Raw genomic sequence first — 19877 nt, forward strand, 5'->3', positions numbered from 1 at the left:
ATAATAATTAAGTGGATAGCAGAGAACATGTCTACGATTTACCCTCACTTTTTGGACAGACCAGATATGCAGTTTTAGAAACTGTTCTTTGTCCTATAATCACTTGACGTCAACGTGGGAATTTTGATAGCACACATGTCTGCAGGCCAGAAGGTTGTGGGTTCGCAGACCATCGTGTACAAGAGTAGGGGTGGAAAGATCTCCTTTATAGTAAAAGCATTGCAAGAAACTACTATCGAGTTTGCCAAAAGGTACCTAAAGGATCTTGGTTTCATCAGAACAGAGAATCTGAGAAGACCATGAGAAACAAGATTCTCTGTTCTGATGAAACCAAGATTGAACTCTTTGGCCTGAATGACAAGCATCATGTATGGAGGAAACCTGGCAACATCCCTACAATGAAGTATTGTGGAACCAGTATCATGCGGTTTGCATGTTTTTGCATCTTATCATGCGGTTTGCATCTTTCCCTCGGATCGAAGAATCGGAGAAACTCCCCAAATACAAGTGTGCCAAGCATGTAGCGTCATACCCAAGAAGACTCAAGGCTGTAATCGCTGCCAAAGGTTCTTCAACAAAGTACTGAGTAAAGGGTCTGAATACTTATGTAAATGTGATATCTCCGTTTTTTTTACTGTTTGGCTTTGTCATTATTTATTTCACCTTTATTTAACCAGGTAGGCAAGTTGAGAACAAGTTCTCATTTACAATTGCAACCTGGCCAAGATAAAGCAAAGCAGTTCGACACAACAACACAGAGTTACACATGGAGTAAAACAAACATACAGTCAATAATACAGTAGAAAGATAAGTCTATATGCAATGTGAGAAAATGAGGTGAGATAAGGGAGGTAAAGGCAAAAAAGGCCATGGTGGCGAAGTAAATACAATATAGCAAGTAAAACACTGGAGTGGTAGATTTGCAGTGGAAGAATGTGCAAAGTAGAGATCGAAATAATGGGGTGTTGTGGAAATAATCAGAACTTGTTGGTAACATAGGTAAGATGTTTTATATTCATCATATGTTTGTAAGTTACTTCTCATCAGAATGGTATTTTTGTATAATACTGTGGCGAGGTTGCAGTTATCTGTTCTATGTCAAGACTAAGTTGCATGGGCCGCAGAGAGGGGAGAGGTCAAAGTGTCATCATGTGTAAACATATCTTTTGCTCCACTGTGTCTGTGTGGAGTCACTCCCTACTTTTCCCAGCGGGGAAAGGAGGGTGGCAGTGTCTGGAATCATTCTATGCTCCCTCTAATGTTGTCCCTATCTTAACCTATAGCAATCATTCTCCTCTCCGTGAGTTTGTCCAGGATTGGTTGTATTTAGAATTGGTTGTATCTAAATGACAATTTGATATATGCCTGTTGATATGGAGGATTGGTTTATGGTTCTGGGGTTTGAGTAAGGAGACAAAGCTGAACGATTTATTATGTCTATGCTGTCTGACTATGTGTGTTCTTTGCTATTAAAGGATCGCAGTTGCAATGCAGAAGGGGCTCTCAGAGAATTCACTGAGAGACACTGAATTACCTGAGAGTCACAGGATTGTGATAGAGCTCATATAATTAAAGATGAACTTTGATAACTAACTCTGACTTGTGTGTGTGGTTTGCTCCCATGATTTGGTCAATAGAGGAAATTTCCACGACATTTGGCGACGAGGAGGGGATGTGAATCTTCACTCGGTGACTGTTCCTACGATCTAGGTAAATAAATTGTGCATGAGGGATCCCCTAAACTTGGGTTCTCAGGGAGAACCACACTTCGGGAACGAAGCAGATGGACCAACTTTTGATCTAAGAGGAAGCGAGCCGAGTGGATACCACATCTCGAACTGAGTTTTTTTTTAAGAAAAAGGTGAGCGAACCACACACAGATTTGAAGTCGAGTTTTTTAATTATGCCTGTTACGTATACTCTGAGCGTGAATTCCTTTGTAAGGAAGGCACCTTGGCGGCGTAAGCAGGGCCGAGTCAGAGGAGAGTAATCTGGGGGTTTTGTGGCACTGTCCGGCTGCCAGTTGCCAGTGACCAAGAGCCCTCCTGACACTGAATTGATCACAGTGGGGATTTGGTAGCGGGGAGAGAATGGCAATGGAAAGTGGTTACCGAAATGTTTTTCATTCTCATAGATTGACTGACGCATGTTATAATTTTGGCGCTGCGTGTGTTATTTTTAAAGAAATAGGATACATTTCATAAGTGAGAAGAGGAAGTTGTAAAGTTGGGTTTTAATCTTACGATTGAGGTAAGGAAAAACGTTGAAATGAGAGGGGTTATATATTTTTGCCCAACTGGGGGAAAAAGAAGGAAGAGAGTTAGTTGTTATGTTGGCTGCTAATTGTCAGGGAAAGTTGCTGGAGGCAGGTAGATTGTTGCAGAATAACGAAAATTTGCGTTATTAGTTTGAATATACAATAACCTTACTCTAATTTTTTTGACCGTTGTTCAGGTACATTTTTCTTGTATTTCTAGCAGCTGATTCGCTAGGTGGGCAACAGAGATTTGTGGGAGACTGGATGTCTGAATCATAAAACATCGTAAGGATAGATTCTGATGGTTATTGATTCTTGGTTTGATTGTTTAAGTAACACCAGTTAATTTGAGCAGGAAAGTTCATGTAGTCTAACATTATAATATGTTTCCATTATGTGGAACAATGTCAGGTCATTAAAGGTGATTGCTGGATTGAATAGTATGAGAACCTGTTGACAGAAGACTGAATGGGAATGAATGTTGAAAAGCAAGCTTGGGCCAAACTAGTAAAATAGTATGTTAAGTGGGGGAGTATCATAGATTTTAATTATAGTGTTGTTACTGCAATAGTCAAAACAATTTCATATGTTTTGGGCAATTAGTTAGGTTGAATATTGGTATTTGAGTTCCTTTATTATTTGCTTTTTAAAAGAGAGGTTGGAATCAAGTATGATGCCTTGGCACTTAAAATCAGATACCACCAGGAGCTTTTTCCATCAGTGGTTGTTTTTGAGGAACATGCAGACTGTGTTTTATTTTATTGAGATGTAAACATGAGTCTCTGAGCAATTTTGTCATCTGAATCATTATAGTAGTGAGTTCTTGTGTAGTTTGTTATTTGCATGAATTTATCACTGTATCATCTGCATATATTGGAACTTCAAACCCTGTACAGAATAAAGGAAGATCATTAATGGATGTGCTGAACAGTATTGACCTTTGTGGATATCAGTGGGGGAAAAATTTAAGTTTATTTTTATTTTTACGATGATGAGACAGCACCGACTTTTGAAGGATTTTAGATTTGTTTAAAAAAATCAGGATTGGTTTTTACTAAATTTATATCAACAGATTGAAATTATTAGGTTGCTGATTAAAAGTTTTTTTTAGGAGTTGATTTAACTTAATTAAACATTTGTATCATACATATACATTGATTTGATTAAAACTTATGATTAATGATTTGAGGTACAGTGGAATTATCATTAGGTTTGGTTTATAGTTCACGTCTGAGTTTCTGAATCGATGTAGTGTAATGAATACTAAGTGTTTTTGTGTTTTCTCCGGGAAAATTTATATTTCACTGTCTCTCTCTGGAATGTTTCCAGGGACTATACTCTGGGGGAGAGTGAGTGAAATTGAGGCCATAAACTACCACATTGGAGGGGGCCGGGAAGTTTTTTGTTGTAGTGCAAAGGTGCACTTTTATTTTATTTTCTGACTTTTCATTACACACGCAAATTCTTTTGATAAAGGAATGTTCTGGGAACATGGAAATACAAAAATGTTTGGAACTAGTTGATTATTGTTTGCAAATTGTTTTCATATAGTGAAAAACACTGCTTTGAAGGGTTTTGTATGACCTATGACCTTCTGATGACATTCCGTTGTGGCTTGATCACCCGCATTGGAAAGCTATTTGGATAATAAATGTATGGTCATCTGTAATACTGCTTTCAAAATAATTTGTGTAATTGGTAAATACGTTTCTTAGCCATATTTGTAATTTGGACCACTGTGGAGGGCATTGCTTTTAACTAAGGGTATGATGCTTTAAGTCTATTTTCCTATGACCATAGGGGTTAAATCATTTTTCTTTGTGGAGTTTTTTTTCAGTTTAGTGATTTTAATTTGATTAGGTTAGCTGAAATGTTGTTTTATATTTGTTTTCAGTTTTGTTTTACATTACTCTCATACGGAGAGATGTGTGTAAAACATGGGGGAGGATTCAGTTTTTTGAGGGTTTGAATTAAAGTTATACAATTTAAGTGATATGTGAAGGAGTGTATTGTATTGTTGAGTGTATTGTATTTGTTGTGTTTGTTTTGTTCTATTCCCGAGGTATAGGTCTAATTTCTTGATCCTTGGCTCTATGATGGAGTTGACAGTGAGATGGGGAGTATAAACCAATTTGAAAGAATAGTTTCAGTAGAATGTTTTGATATTCTCTGTGAAATATGTTTAGATATGTGTGTTAAGAATAATTGGTAAAAGTAATAATTTATCATGTAGTTAATGAACTGAACTGAACTAAACTGATGTTCTGATCTGTTCTTTCGAGGTTATCATGAAAAGTGACATCAGACGATATCTTAATGCATGGAAGAGATAATTTGGACCGAATGGTGTGTGTACCTCAAAACCCCCTCTAACTGTCTGAAGAAGAGTGACAAAGGCATTGAAGGAGGCTTTCCAAACCACTTCTACCGAGAGAAAAGAACCAAGCCAGAAATTGGTGTACCAGTATCAGATCTAAGCTATCAACTGCTTTTCTTTCATGGTTCTGTCATACTGTGATGAGTCCACTTGGAGTGATCATGGAGAAAGATCTGTTCTAACATTTTCTTATGATGCTGGTATATTGGTTGACGAATGGACAAGACATGAGTGGTAAAGATGAGACATTGAAATTGGGACATTATCATGGGCCGTCCACTTTGAACTGTAAAGCTATCTGAAGAAAAACGAAGATGCCAGAAGATGCCGTGCCTGAGGGGGGGTTTGGTCAACTGTGCCATTAAAATTGTTTATACTTTTGTGGTATCAGATTGATTGAAGCGGTCTACACCATGTAAATTGTAGTAATTTAGATTAAGAATGCATTGAGATACTGATCTGTATTATAATCATGATTAAAACAGTTAATAGTAGAATTATGGGATAACTATACTGTATGTAAATATGCTAATATTGATGTGTGTTAAATTGAGGTTTTTACTTTGAGTGATAAGACTAATTTGAATCACTAAGGAATGATATTCTAAATATTGGTTTGATAAATAGTTGGGTTGTTACTTATGATTTGGAATATGAATGATTTCAATGACCTATTCTCTATTCCTAAGTATATTTCTGAGCATGAGTACTTAGAGGGATGTCTGTCCTATATGTTGTGAGGAGGCCTGTGTTTAGACACTGGATCTCATGTAACTTAACCCTCCCGTTGTCCTGGTACTGTGTCTAGTCCCCGCGTCCTCCGGGTCACCCTGTCCCATCCTGGCTAAAGGCCCAATGTGCGCAAGTGTGACAGTAGGCGTGTGAACAGCCTTTGCAGATGTATTTCTTACACCTGCAGCACACCGTGTGTGTCTTGGAGTCCTTCTTGGGTGGGCAGAGCTGACACCTCTTCCTCTTACTTGCCCCGGTGGCCGGGGCAACGAGCGGGGCAGCGGCCGTGCCAGCGGCAGGGCCCTCGCGCTGTTGATCAGGAGGCGCCGCCGTAGCACTCTGTAGGACTTTGACAAGGGCTGACGCCGCTTCGGTGCGGGGTAGATGCTGCCTTCTTTGGATCAGCGGCTTCACGAGTGCCTTTCCCAGCTGCTCGAGGAACACCTGCGCTTGTTCCGCTTGCCAGGCATCCAGTCAGGCTTGATCTCTCGCCATATGACAAAGGTGTTGTAGGAGGACACGTCGATGATGTTGTGGAAGACGACCAGGGGCCAGCGGGCAGTCATCCGTCTGCAGCTGTAGGTGGCCACCACCTTGTCTAGGTTGTCCACGCCGCACTTGTTGCAGTTGTAGTCTAGGATGAGGGCCGGCTTCCTGTCGCGGCGATCGCTAATGTGGCTCTCTGTGTGCAGCGTGCTCAAAAGTAGCACGTTCTTGTTTCTCTTTGCCAGGTAGGACACCAGAGTGGCGGTGGGCGTGAAGGCGAACCTGGAGGACAGGACCTGTCTGCCCCTGGACTCGAGCAGCGCGGGCGGGAGCTCGGCCTTGTTCTTTCTCACCGTGCCCACCATGGTGAGGTTCCTCTCGAGGAGCCGCTGGCCCAGGTCGTAGGAGGTGAAGAAGTTGTCGCAGGTGACGTTGCGACCGCTCAGGCCCGTTGTCAGATTGAGGACGACGCGCATCCCCTGGTTCTTCTCGGGGCCTCCGCTGGTGTACACTTGCATCTTCCAAGCGTAGCTGGACTTGGCGTCGCAGGCCACCCACGACTTGATGCCGTATTTGGCCGGCTTGCTGGGGATGTACTGACGGAAAGGACAGCGGCCTTTTGGAAAGGGGACAAGAGATTAGTGTGGTTACTGTGTCACGGGGGGCCAAGGGCCAAATTTTGTGTTACTGCCTCTCTGTATAGACATATAAACACATGCGCACACACACGCACGCACAGTACCTCTGAACGGGACCAGTTGCTCGTCCACCGTCACGTCGGGCCCCGGGTTGTAGAGGGCCGGCAACCGCGCCTCCCAAATAGATGGAAAAAGTTACAAAACTCCTGTAGCCTACTTTTACCGGAGAACATGCTAAAAAGTTGACTAAACAAAAAGGAGAACAGAATAGGTACTACATAATTAGAGCAAAATTAGCCTACTGTGCTAATGGGTTCCCACTACATAACAGTCATAAAGTATGTGAAGAGAATGCTGCATGGCCACATGTGCACCATCTGCTTCTTGTTAACATACCACTTCCTGTGATTGTTGGATTGTAAACTCACCATCACCAAAGTTTTGTCTGGAATGTAGTACATGATGGTATGGCTAGTGGTTAACGTTAGCCAGCTTGAGCTAGGTACCGAGCTATCATCCTCCATATGACATTGAAAAACAGTGCATTGTGGATAGTTTAGCAGATGTCCGAAGATGTCTGTAAATATGTAATAACCCAAAAACATAACCATGTTTGTACTTATAGGCAACCAGATTGTGACTACAGCTAAGTTACTAAGTCTTTGAACACACTGTTTTGCTAGATTGGTGAGTAAAAACTCATGCTTCCTACCCTTTAAATAGCACCAATGATTTACTACTCCAACTGCTCCAAAAATACACACGGTTCACATGATGCCTTCACACACCAAGGAATAGTCTGCTTTGTCTGTATGTTGTCACTTGTCTGCTTTGCTGCACGGTTACTGCCCTATCTTGGTCAGGTCGTAATTGTAAAATATATTGTGTTCTCAATTATTTAACTGGTTAAATACATTTTTTTATAAAAATTGTTTTGCTGATATCGATGATCATTTATTATTAATTTGATATATCCGTGAATATGCTCTTGTCATGTATCTCAACTGCCAGGACATTGTATTGTGTATTCTGTTCCTCCTATGTGTGAAGCTACTGTAGATGCTGGCTCTCAGACAGTCCTGATGTACACAGAGACCGAAACATTTTTGCAAGAATGGCCTGGCTTTGACTCCGAAGTCCTTTATTCTAATTTGAGGTATATTTCCTCCAATTCACATTTAATTTCCAACAATGGCCATGTCATTTACCCTCTGACCCACTGTGTTGCTAGTAAACGAGAAGAGGGCTTGAATCAATGCGAGGCTTGGCGGCCTCTATGGGCACCTTCAGGCTGAAAATACACTGCCTCTCCTTTTCTTTGAAAGAACACCTGCTCTTTCATGACATAGACTGACCAAGTGAATCCAGGTGAAAACTATGATCCCTTATTGATGTCACTTGTTAAATCCACTTCCATCAGTGTAGATGAAGGGGAGGAGACAGGTTAAAGAAGGATTTTTTAGCCTTGAGACAAGGCACACATTGAGAATGTGTTTCATTCAGAGGGTGAATGGGCAAAAAAAGTTCATGGATAAAATATCCATTGCATATTGTAGGTTAGTTTCTCTCTGGCATAGGTGGTTGACTACATTGACAGCGCTGTTTCACAAGCAGTACAAGCATGTTTAGCTGGTGTTTCTGACCCTGATCCTGCCTGGTCCATATTATTCTCATCAGCCAATATTCAGACAAAGGCCTCTGCACCATCTGATTCAACCCCTATATCTAATCAGCCTATTGAATCATACCAACCAACTCAGCCATATAATCAGCCTAATAATAGGCTATGGTGACATTTTTCACAACAAGCACCCCTCCTGAAAAAAACACCAACATCCTCTGTCCTTACTACAGTACAAAAGCAAAACACACACACACACACACACACACACACACACACACACACACACACACACACACACACACACACACACACACACACACACACACACACACACACACAAACACACACACACACACACACACACACACACACACACACACACACACACACACACACACACACACACACACACACACACACACACACACACACACACACATAGACACAGACACAGACACACACTCACAGAGCAAGTCGTAGTAACTAGCTCCAAGGTGACGGAGCACAGCAGAGCAGAGCACAGGCTGAGAAACCCACCTGATGTCATGTACCCCCGGGGGGACTGGCAGATGTACTGAGGGTGGTAGTGTTTGTGGAGGCGGTAGTCTTTGTCGCTGCGGGACCGGGTGAGCTCTGAAGCCCTGTCCGAGAAATCCGAGCAGGGCCAGGCCCGGTGCAGGATGGTGCTCCGTGTCTTTTTCATGGGGAGGGGGTGGGGGTTAGGCTGACCTCCTGAGGGTTTTTGTTACCCCTTGTCCCCTTATCCACCCTGGGGGAGGACCCCCCCAACCACACCTCTGTGGTCCAGATACACCTCAGCCGAGGTCAGGCTGGAGACATGGTAGCAGGCAGATAGAGCTAGGACACTGATGTAATGTTACTCTCCCTCCTCCTCTATCGCTTCTTTTCTCTCCCTGCTACACACACGCTTACACACCACACACCCAAAGACACACAGCACGATCTCACAGACAAACAGCTGTAGTGCTAGCCCTGTTGTTCCGGCAGAAATAGAAGGGTGTGGGAAGGTCCCCTTCCTTTCCTTTTCCTTGAGTGATCCAAAAGCAGAGGCAGCGTCCAGCGATGAATTACCCTCCACCGTCTGCCATTAATCCAGGCTTATGCCTCCAGCTTCACGTGTGACCAGATACAAACGAACGATGTGGCCTCACAACCAACAGAGGAGGAAGCAGGAAATTATAGAAGAGGGAGGGGTTGGTGAGGGTGGTTTTGGTTTGTCAAAAGGAGCTCGGGGGTTGAGGGGTTGAGTGGGGGCAGCGTGAGAGACCCTGAGATCCAGACAATAGCTCAATTCAGTGCGGGTGGTAAGGCTTGGCTAACCGCGAGTCGTGAACACAAAGAGGCCAAACAAATGAGAGCTGCAGCCAGGGGAGGGCTGTACAGAGCCAGTTTCACTCACCATCTCCCTGGTCTCCCAGAGGAAAGGGAGGGAAGCTTTGTGCCGTGCTGTGCTGTGCTGTGGGCCTTGCGCCAAGCCAAACAGCAAATTAACAAACAAATGCCCAACCCGCCTTTCCTCTGAACAAAATCCAATCAGGAAAATCAATGTAGACAATGTGAAAAAAAGCGCTCTTTCTTCATCAGTAGCAGGCAATCCTCTGTTAAAACTGGTCCATCCACAGCCGCAACTCTCTCTCCTTCAGAAAGGGTGTGTAGTGAGCAAGCGTCTCCACGCTCTCTTTCCCCGTGTGTGGATGGATGATGGAGGATGTGAGCTTGATACCTCTTCTTTTTTCAGTCATTGTTTGATACACATGAGCGAGAGGATAAGAAAAACCACATGGGCGCGTAGGGAAGAGAAAAAAAATAAAACATCCAGCCAGTGCTTACAAGCTGAAAGCACTGCGTTCTCCTTCCCTTTTATATTTCTGTTTTTCTCCTCCAGCTGTCAGTGTGGCAGTCTCTCACGCTCCCTCGCTCTCTTTCTCTCTCTCCCTGCCGCTCGCTCGCCTGCTGTGTTGTTGTCCTGAACATCTCATCTGCTCACAGATCAGACACTCTGGAAGGGGTATGGGTAGGGAAGGGAGGGAGGGTGGCAGAGAGGGGGGAGCAGGGAGTCAGTCAATCAGCCCACCTGCCCCATGCTAATGGGGGAGCTGTCTTGCATTAGACGAGCTGATCCTGTCAAGCTTTACTTTTCAATGTTGAAAGCCCGTTAGGCTCCCACAGCTCCCTTGGCTCCTAACCCAGCCTATGAGTGAGGAGCTGGATGGTTATTTACATACAAAGCTACACAATTTACAGCAATTCTACCCCGAGTCGCAACCTTTCCACCTCAGGAGAGAGAGAAATAAAAGCTGTTATTAGCTGCTCCTGCTAAAAGACATCATCCTGTTACTTCTTCTTTCTCCCCTCTCCGTGAGGTCCTGTCCTCATCCTTTCCCTGTCTTACCTCTTGTTTCCATTCTTCTTGCTACGATTTCCACTCACTCACTCCAATCAAATTTGTCACATGTGCCGAATGCAACAGGTGTAGACCGTGAAATGCTTACTTACAAGACAAACAATGCAGCTTACAGCCAACAATGCAGTTCAAGAAATAGAGTGAATAAAATATTTGCTAAATAAACTCAAGTAAAATGAAATAGAAAGTAACACTACAATATTACGTAACAATAACGAGGCTACCGGTACCGAGTCAATGTGCGGGGTTCAGGTTAGTCGAGGCAATTTGTACATGTAGGTAGGGGTAAAGTCACTATGCAAAGATAATAAACAGCAAGTAGCAGCAGTGGGGTGGGTTTGGGTGGGGAGTGGGGGGGTCAATGTAAATAATCCGGGTGGCCATTTGATTAATTGTTCAGAAGTCTTATGGCTTGGGGGTAGAAGCTGTTAAACTTCTTAGGGATAGGGGGCAGTTTTCAGAAGTTTGGATGACTGAGGTGCCCAAAGTAAATTGCCTGTTTCCCAGGCCCAGAAGCTAGGATATGCATATAATTGGTTGTATTGGATAGAAAACACTCTAAAAATGTCTGTGAGTATAACAGAATTGATATGGCAGGCAAGGAGAATCCATCCGGAAATTGTTTTTTTGGAGCTCACCACTCATTGAAATGGCTGTCTATGGGAAAATCAATGGAATACCTTCCAGATTGCAGTTCCCAGGGCTTCCAGTACATGTCAACAATCTTTAGAAAGAGTTTAGGCTTGTTTTTTGAAAAATGAACTAGAATTTGTAGTTTTTCTAGGTTGCTCCCATTTTGGCTGTAGTATTGTGGCGTGCACTTCGTTATTTATCTCCGGTAATGAACATACTATTCTCCGTCTTAAATTGTATTGTTTATTTACATATTAGGGTAGCTGAGGATTAGTTAGAAACGTTGTTGGACTTGTTTGGATGAAGTTTATTGTTAACTTTTGGGATTCATTTGTCTGTATTTTGAACGAGGGAAACCGGTGGATTACTGAATCAAGCACGCCAACTAAACTGAATTTTTTGGGGATATAAAGAAAGTCTTTATTGTTATGAGCGGGACCCTTGGGATTGCAAACGCAAATGCTTTTGTATGCCGGGCGCCGTAAAGACTTTTTGAAATCTGACAAAGCGGCTGGATTAACAAGAAGTTACTCTTTTAAATGACGTCTTTTAAACGACGTAAAACACTTAGATTTTTACGAATGTACTAATTTTGAAATTCGCGCACTACAATTTCACCGGATGTTTGGCGAGGTGGGACGCTAGCATCCCACTGATCCGCAGGAAAATAACAAGAATATGTCGCACATGCCGTGCGGTAGCAGAGAGAACAGTCCATGACTTGGGGGGCTGGAGACTTTGACCATTTTTGGGGCCTTCCTCTGACACCGCCTGGTACAAAGGTCCTGGATGCCAGGGAGCTTGGCCCCAGTGATGTATTGGGCCGTACGCACTACCCTCTGTAGCGCCCTACGGTCGGATGCCGAGCAATTACCATACCAGGCGGTGATGCAACCGGTCAGGATGCTCTCGATGGTGCAGCTGTAGAACATATTGAGGATCTGGGGACCCATTCCAAATCTTTTTATTCTCCTGAGCGGGAAAAGGTGTTGTCGTGCCCTCTTCATGACCGTCTTGGTGTGTTTGGACCATGATAGTTTGATGGTAATGTGGACACCAAGGAACTTGAAACTCTTGACTCGCTCCACTACAGTCCCATTGATCTTGATGGGGTCTTGTTCGGCGCTCCTTTTCCTGTTGTCCATGTCCATCGTCTCCTTTGTCTTGCTCACATTGAGGTTGTTGTCCTGGCACTACACCGCCAGCTGTCTGACCTCCTCCCTTTAGGCCATCTCATTGTTGTTGGTGATCAGGCCTACCACTGTTGTGTCATCAGCAAACTTAATGATGGTGTTGGGGTCATCCTCGGCCACACTGTCGTGGGTGAGCATGGAGTACAGGAGAGGACTAAGCACGCACCCCTGAGGGACCCCCGTGTTCAGGATCAGCGTGGCACATGTGCAGTTGCCTACCCTTACCACCTGGGGGTGTCCCGTTTTGAAATCCCGTATCCAGTTGCAGAGGGAGGTGTTTAGTCCCTGGGTCCTTAGCTTAGTGATGAGCCTTGTGGGCACTACGTTGTTCAACGCTGAGCTGTAGTCAATGAACAGCATTCTCATTAGGGTTCAGTCTAGGGTTTATTATTTAGGGTTAGGGTTAGACTCATATTAGACTCATCTCTTCAGTGGGTCATATGATTGAGTGTAGTCTGGCCCAGGAGTGGGAAGGTGAACGGAAAGGCTCTGGAGCAACGAACCGCCCTTGCTGTCTCTGCCTGGCCGGTTCCCCTCTTTCCACTGGGATTCTCTGCCTCTAACCCTATTACAGGGGCTGAGTCACTGGCTTGCTGGGGCTCTCTCATGCCGTCCCTGGAGGGGGTGCGTCACCTGAGTGGGTTGATTCACTGTTGTGGTCATCCTGTCTGGGTTGGCGCCCCCCCCCCCCCCCCCTTGGGTTGTGCCGTGGCGGAGATCTTTGTGGGCTATACTCAGCCTTGTCTCAGGATGGTAAGTTGGTGGTTGAAGATATCCCTCTAGTGGTGTGGGGGCTGTGCTTTGGCAAAGTGGGTGGGGTTATATCCTTCCTGTTTGGCCCTGTCCGGGGGTGTCCTCGGATGGGGCCACAGTGTCTCCTGACCCCTCCTGTCTCAGCCTCCAGTATTTATGCTGCAGTAGTTTATGTGTCGGGGGGCTGGGGTCAGTTTGTTATATCTGGAGTACTTCTCCTGTCCTATTCGGTGTCCTGTGTGAATCTAAGTGTGCGTTCTCTAATTCTCTCCTTCTCTCTTTCTTTCTCTCTCTCGGAGGACCTGAGCCCTAGGACCATGCCCCAGGACTACCTGACATGATGACTCCTTGCTGTCCCCAGTCCACCTGGCCATGCTGCTGTTCCAGTTTCAACTGACCTGAGCCCTAGGACCATGCCCCAGGACTACCTGACATGATGACTCCTTGCTGTCCCCAGTCTACCTGGCCATGCTGCTGCTCCAGTTTCAACTTCCACCTGACTGTGCTGCTGCTCTAGTTTCAACTGTTCTGCCTTATTATTATTCGACCATGCTGGTCATTTATGAACATTGAACATCTTGACCATGTTCTGTTATAATCTCCACCCGGCACAGCCAGAAGAGGACTGGCCACCCCACATAGCCTGGTTCCTCTCTAGGTTTCTTCCTAGGTATTGGCCTTTCTAGGGAGTTTTTCCTAGCCACCGTGCTTCTCCACCTGCATTGCTTGCTGTTTGGGGTTTTAGGCTGGGTTTCTGTACAGCACTTTGAGATATCAGCTGATGTACGAAGGGCTATATAAATAAATTGGATTTGATTTGATTTGATTATTTTACAAATGTTCCAACTTAGAACAGCCTCAATGTGTCTTGGCAAGGACTCTACAAGGTGTCAAAAGCATCCACAGGGATGATGGCCCATTTTGTGTCAAATTGACTGGATGATCTTTGGGTGGTGGACCATTCTTGATACACAAGGCAATCTGTTGAGCGTGAAAAACCCAGCAGCTTTGCAGTTCTTGACACAAACCTGTGCACCTGGGACCTACTACCACACAGTGGTTCTTCCTTTAAAATGTGTTCATACTGCAGCACACCTTGATGGCTGCTGCAGATTTTTATAGCTTCTTATGTGTCCGTGAATTTGCACATTTGTGCATTTGAATGAGTGTGTGTGTATATTGCGTACCAACACCGACACCAGCCTCAGGCAAACCGGCATTAGCTGTAAAAACACTGACCCTCGGTGTCATTAAAACATACTTTTTGTTATGTTTTATTTTGACTTTATTTTTTATACTTTTATCTTTGACCATTATTCTATCTCCCGCCCAGCAACTCCACTCCCACTTGTCTCCAATATCACATCCCATTTCTCAGCTTCCCTCAGCCCAACCCACCCATCTCTGCTGGCCACCCTCTTCGGATTTCTGCACACCATATATCTTTCAACTATGTTGTGATGCTTAACATACCATTTCAATCTATCGTTCATTTTTACATTTCCCCTTTTTCTCTCCAATTCAATTGGTAGCCTTGTCTTGTTTCATTGCCATACGGACTCAGGAGAGGCCATCTGTCCTCCGAAACACACCTCAACCAAGCCACACCTCTTCTTGACACAAAATGCCCACCTAAGAGGGAAGCCAGTCGCCCAAATGTGTTGGAGGAAACATCGTACACCTCTGGCGACCGTGTCAGCGTGCAGTGCGCCCGGCCCACCACAGGAGTCACTAGTGTGCGATGTGACAAGGACATCCCTGCTGGTCAAACCCTCCCCTAACCCGGACGACGCTGGATTAATTGTGCACCGCCCCATGGGTTTTCCAGTCGCAGCCAGCTGTGACAAAGCCTGGACTCGAACCCAGAAAATCTAGTGGCACAGCTAGCACTGCGATGCAGTGCCTTAGAACACTGCACCACTCGGGAGGCCCTACAATTTCAAATCTATCTAATATAATCAACAGATTGCGAGTTGAAGATAAATACTTTTATTAAGAGTATTAGTATATTAGCAATAGAATGACCCGGTCTCTCCAGATCTCCCAACACTACTACTATTTCTAGGGTAAATTTTAGATCAATGTAATGCATTTTCAGCCATTCCTGAACCTGAGGACAGAAACAGGCTACCTGAGGGCAATACAAAAACAAATAATTATATTGATTCTGTATCCTCACTACTAAATCTGCAGAGCTTCGATGATTGTATGCCCCAAACATTTTGTTGGTGGCAAGAATTCTATATAATAATTTTAGCTGAAAAACACAAAGTCTTGAATCTTGCGTTGTTTTATATATCAACTCATACACCCTGTACCATGAAATCGGTACATAAAATATCTCTTCCCAACTATTTTGCAATCCGTATGGCACAGCTGTCAACATCCTGGTCCTCAAATAAAACTGGTATACTTTCCTATTTATACTATTTTTATTCCTCCACCAGTTTTGATCCTTTATATTGGGCAGACAGACCAGTTCCCTACCTCCTCCTGGTGCCACCTGCCTCCTCCATTTTTGGGGTAATGCTGTAATCAATTGGTTGTACACTTGGATTGAGCTTCCCGTACAATTCATGAAAGACATAACTATACCATTACAATTTACAATATAATTTAAGGACAAAATTCCCTTTCCAAACATCTTTCCCATAAATACAGATATTTTATCAACCAGCACATTTGAGTTCAGCCAGGATATCTATTGTAATATTTGTTCTATCTTTTCAGGGGGATGGAATTTAAATTGTAGCCAGCTCTGCAATGCTAGTTTGAAAAAGGGAGATACTTTGAAAAAAAGTATAATTTTAAATGAATCAAAAATTAGACATGGCAAAAAGGCCATTTTGAACAATGGATGAGCTTTATTTAATAATCGACTTGAACCATTTAGGGCTCAAGTAAAACTTTTGAATAAGTGAAGAGAGGGTTAGTACTTTTATATTTAATAATTTCAACTCACCCAATTCATATTCATTATTGGCACGCTTTATTTTGTCTGGTTTAGCGTCCCAGATAAATCGAAACATTAGGAGTAGGCAGTGCAATAAGTAAGTGAGTAAACTGAGATATGATTAAAAACCTGTCTAGGAAGGGCGTCCCGCTAGCGGAACCCCACCTCAACACTCCGCTGAAAAGGGAGCGTGCGAAATTCATTTTAATATGTAACTTTCACACATTAACAAGTCCAATACAGCAAATGAAAGATAAACATCTTGCTAATCTACCCATGGTGTCTGATTTCAAAAATGATTTACAGCGAAAGCACAACATATGATTATGTTAGCTCATAGTCAAGTCAAAACAACACACAGCCATTTTCCCAGCCAACGATAGCAGTCACAAAAAATGCAGAAATATAGATAAAATTAATCACTAACCTTGATGATCATCATCAGATGACACTCATAGGACATCATGTTACGAGAAGAGATCAACATCCGACGAGCTTCTCCTTCACGTCTCTATGGATTAAAATGACAACATGTATGTTTTGTTCAATAATGTGCATATTTATATCCAAAAATCTCAGTTTACATTGGCGCGTTACGTGCAGTAATGTTTGATTCCAAAACATCTGGTGAATTTCCCAGAAATACTCATAATAAACATTGATAAAAGATGCAAGTGTTATTCACAGAATTAAAGATGGACTTATCCTCTAAGCAACCGCTGTGCCAGATTTTTAAAAAACTTTACGTAAAAGCATAATCTGAGAACGGCACTCAGTACCTGCTTATAAACAACTAGACAATTCCGCCATCTTGGAGTCAACATTAGTTAGAAAAAACACTATAAATATTCACTTAGCTTTGATGATCTTCATCAGAAGGCAGTCCCAGGAATCCCAGTTTGACCATAAATTACTGATTTCTTCCATAAAGTTCCATAAACCCATCATTTACCCACAAGTGTTAGCGTGTTCAGCCCAGTAATCAATCTTCATGGAGGAGCGACCATTTCCACCATGACAAAAACTCAAAAAGTACCATTACAGGTTGTAGAAACAAGTCAAAACATGTCTGCAATCAATCTTTAGGGTGTTTTTAACATATATCTTCAATAAGGGTCCAACGGAGAATTTCATTGTCTGAATAAAAGCTTTGGAACGGGAGCTAACTCTCTCGGCAGCGCGCTTCATGAGACCGGGGCGCACTGCTAGACCACTCACTAAAAGAGGTCTCATGAGCCACTCCTTTATTGTATAATCTTACAACTAGGATCTTAAGATGGTGACATCTAGTGGAAGCACTGGGAAGTGCATGCACATCCATAACTATCAGGGATTTGAAAAGGCAGTGTTTTCAAATTCGACTTCTCACTTCCTGTTTGGATTTCTTCTCAGATATTTGCTTGCCATATGAGTTCTGTTATTCTCACAGACATCATTCAAACAGTTTTAGAAACTTCAGAGTGTTTTCTATCCGATATTAATAATAATATGGATATATTAGCATCTGGGACAGAGTAGGAGGCAGTTCAGTTTGGGCAGGCAATTCATCAAAAAGTGACAATGCTGCCCCCTACCCCAACAGGTTAAGGTGTTTTTTCAATATTGGCTGTACTAGACAATTTAAAACTTTTTTTGTAAGAACGCAGCATACGGGATTGATTTGAAGAGATGTTGCTTAATTCATTTGATTAATATTATGGTGTTTCTATTCCAAGAGACACAAAATACGAAACCCTAAAGCTTTTCGTTAGGAAAATATGGTGCTGTACAACGTGACCGGTTGTGACTAGGCTACTAGGAGCAAAAATAATCCTAACATTTCCACATGCTAATTCCAGTCTAACCAATACCCAAACGGAGATTCAAGTGAAAATAAAAATCGAATTGATTTATCAAGACCAGTCCCCATGCTTGTCTCAGAGCAGTATGAAACAGTGCTGAAATAGTTGACCACACGCAGGTAGGCTTTTGCTCCAAATCCTATTATAACAATTGGATGACTTTGGGTGTTCCAGTAAGCAACAATTTGTTGCCTTCCTTTGCCTACTTTTTTGTGAAAAATTAATCCGTAACGCTGCCAAGCCTACAAGCAAGAAACTGATGATACAACAATGCAACAAATACATTGATCATCTCAGCAAGGCTGGAGCTGGGGGGAAGTGTTAAATGTAGAAGTGTAGAACTAAAATGTAGCTGAGATGTACAGTAGTTGAAATAAACATCTTCATTTTGAAAGTCATTTTTATCAATATTTTATTTATGAATGAAAAAAAGATGTTGATTAACAGATACTGTGTAACACTTTAGAATACTTAAGCATCGAATACATTGCAAGTAGGGGGGATTTTCACACCTACAGTACCCGGGCTACTAAACTAATCGTAGGATAACAGATAACACACGTTATTCTGTGTGTGTTTTGATTTTCTCTCTCTCTCTCTCTCCCTCGCTCTCTCTCTCTCTCTCTCTCTCTCTCTCTCTCTCTCAATTCAATTCAATTTGCTTTATTGGCATGACGTAACAATGTACATATTGCCATATTACTTTGGAAATGTACAATATTAAGATAAGAACCTGACAACAGTAACAACAGTAACCAAGGGTCAAAATAACCATACATTTGAATTTGAATTGGATTTGAAACAATGACAATAAACATACAGTAGAGGACATGTGCAGGTTGATTGGTCTGTCAGACACTGTCCCTCAATTTATGTAGTGCGCTGCCAACCCAAAGACCTCTGCGGTCCTCCCCAACAGGACGGGTAGCCTATTCTCTTCAGAAAGGTATTGGAAACATTGAATAAGGGTTTCAAATTTGGTTAAATTACCCTCTCTAATTGTTGTATATTTTTGACATTTTGTCAGAAAATGCAGCTCCGTCTCAGGTTCTGCTGTTGTGCAGTGGTTGCACAGCAGGGAGCCAGATATTCCTGAGTCTACCCTTCTCAATGGCAAGGTCGTGCTCACTGAGCCTGTGCTTTGTCAAGGTTTTTCTAAGGTTTTGATCAGTAGCCATGGTCAAAAAGTTAGCCAAATTAGTTAGTTAGTCTCTCTCTCCACCTCTCGACCTCAATACCTCTCAACCTCTTGATCTCTCTCTCTCTAGACTACTACCTCTACCTCTCTCTCTCGCTCGACCTCTCTCTCTCTCGACCACTCCCTCGACCTCTCTCTTTTCACCTCTCTCTTCCTCTCTCACTCTACCTGTCTACCTCTCTCTCTCTCCACCTCTCTCTACCTATCGTATGTATTTCTCTGGACTTGTAGAATTTTCTGACAGAATTCTGCATGTAGGGCTTCAATTGGATGTTTGTCCGACATATTAAAGTCCAATTTATTGAGTGGCCACTAAACACTGTCAAATATTTTGGTCCAAATACTGATTGGGATGTTGAAATTGAATAATTTCATTTTTTGCATACAATGCTCTTCAGGCTTTTTCTTTCAGTGCATTCACTGCCATACATAAGGGAACATTTTGACATTCGCCATATGGTTAGTGAGAAAGTTCACATTGCAAATGTACGGTCCCTTACTAGACGTCTTCCAACGTTTCTAAAATTCGCGGATGGTGGTGGCCTCTGTGAAGGCCGGATCTTCCGAGAAGTCATCAAACGAAGTCTCTCGAACATTCGTATTCCGTTTTATAAAATTGCCAAATTTTGGTCATTTTTCCGCTGTCCCGGTAAATCCCACAAGAGGGCGAATGGAATCATATTGCAAATGTACAAAACATCACCAATCACAACGTGCCCTTTTCTCCTAAAAGGAAAAGACTTCGAAGGCGAAACTTGGTGAGCATA

The 19877-nt window shown here is 43.0% G+C and overlaps 1 protein-coding gene across 2 annotated transcripts in view; it reads right to left on the reverse strand.

The window, feature by feature from the left end:
- LOC109865078 (storkhead-box protein 2) overlaps window positions 1-16584 on the reverse strand; it is a 41931-nt gene extending 25347 nt beyond the window's left edge. Inside the window, exon 1 of one of the 2 annotated variants that reach the window (XM_020453206.2) lies at window positions 16499-16584. Coding sequence is in view for 1 of the 2 variants with exons in the window: in XM_020453205.2 (XP_020308794.1) it covers window positions 8652-8817 (166 nt within the window). In the remaining variant the exon portion in view is untranslated. Of the gene's footprint in view, window positions 1-8651; window positions 10240-16498 lie in introns of those variants that run through there. The other variant, XM_020453205.2, reaches the window with a different exon arrangement.
- Between the last annotated feature and the right edge of the window lie 3293 nt (window positions 16585-19877).

Source organism: Oncorhynchus kisutch, linkage group LG19 (assembly GCF_002021735.2).
Source record: "Oncorhynchus kisutch isolate 150728-3 linkage group LG19, Okis_V2, whole genome shotgun sequence".
Classification (NCBI taxonomy): domain Eukaryota; kingdom Metazoa; phylum Chordata; class Actinopteri; order Salmoniformes; family Salmonidae; genus Oncorhynchus; species Oncorhynchus kisutch.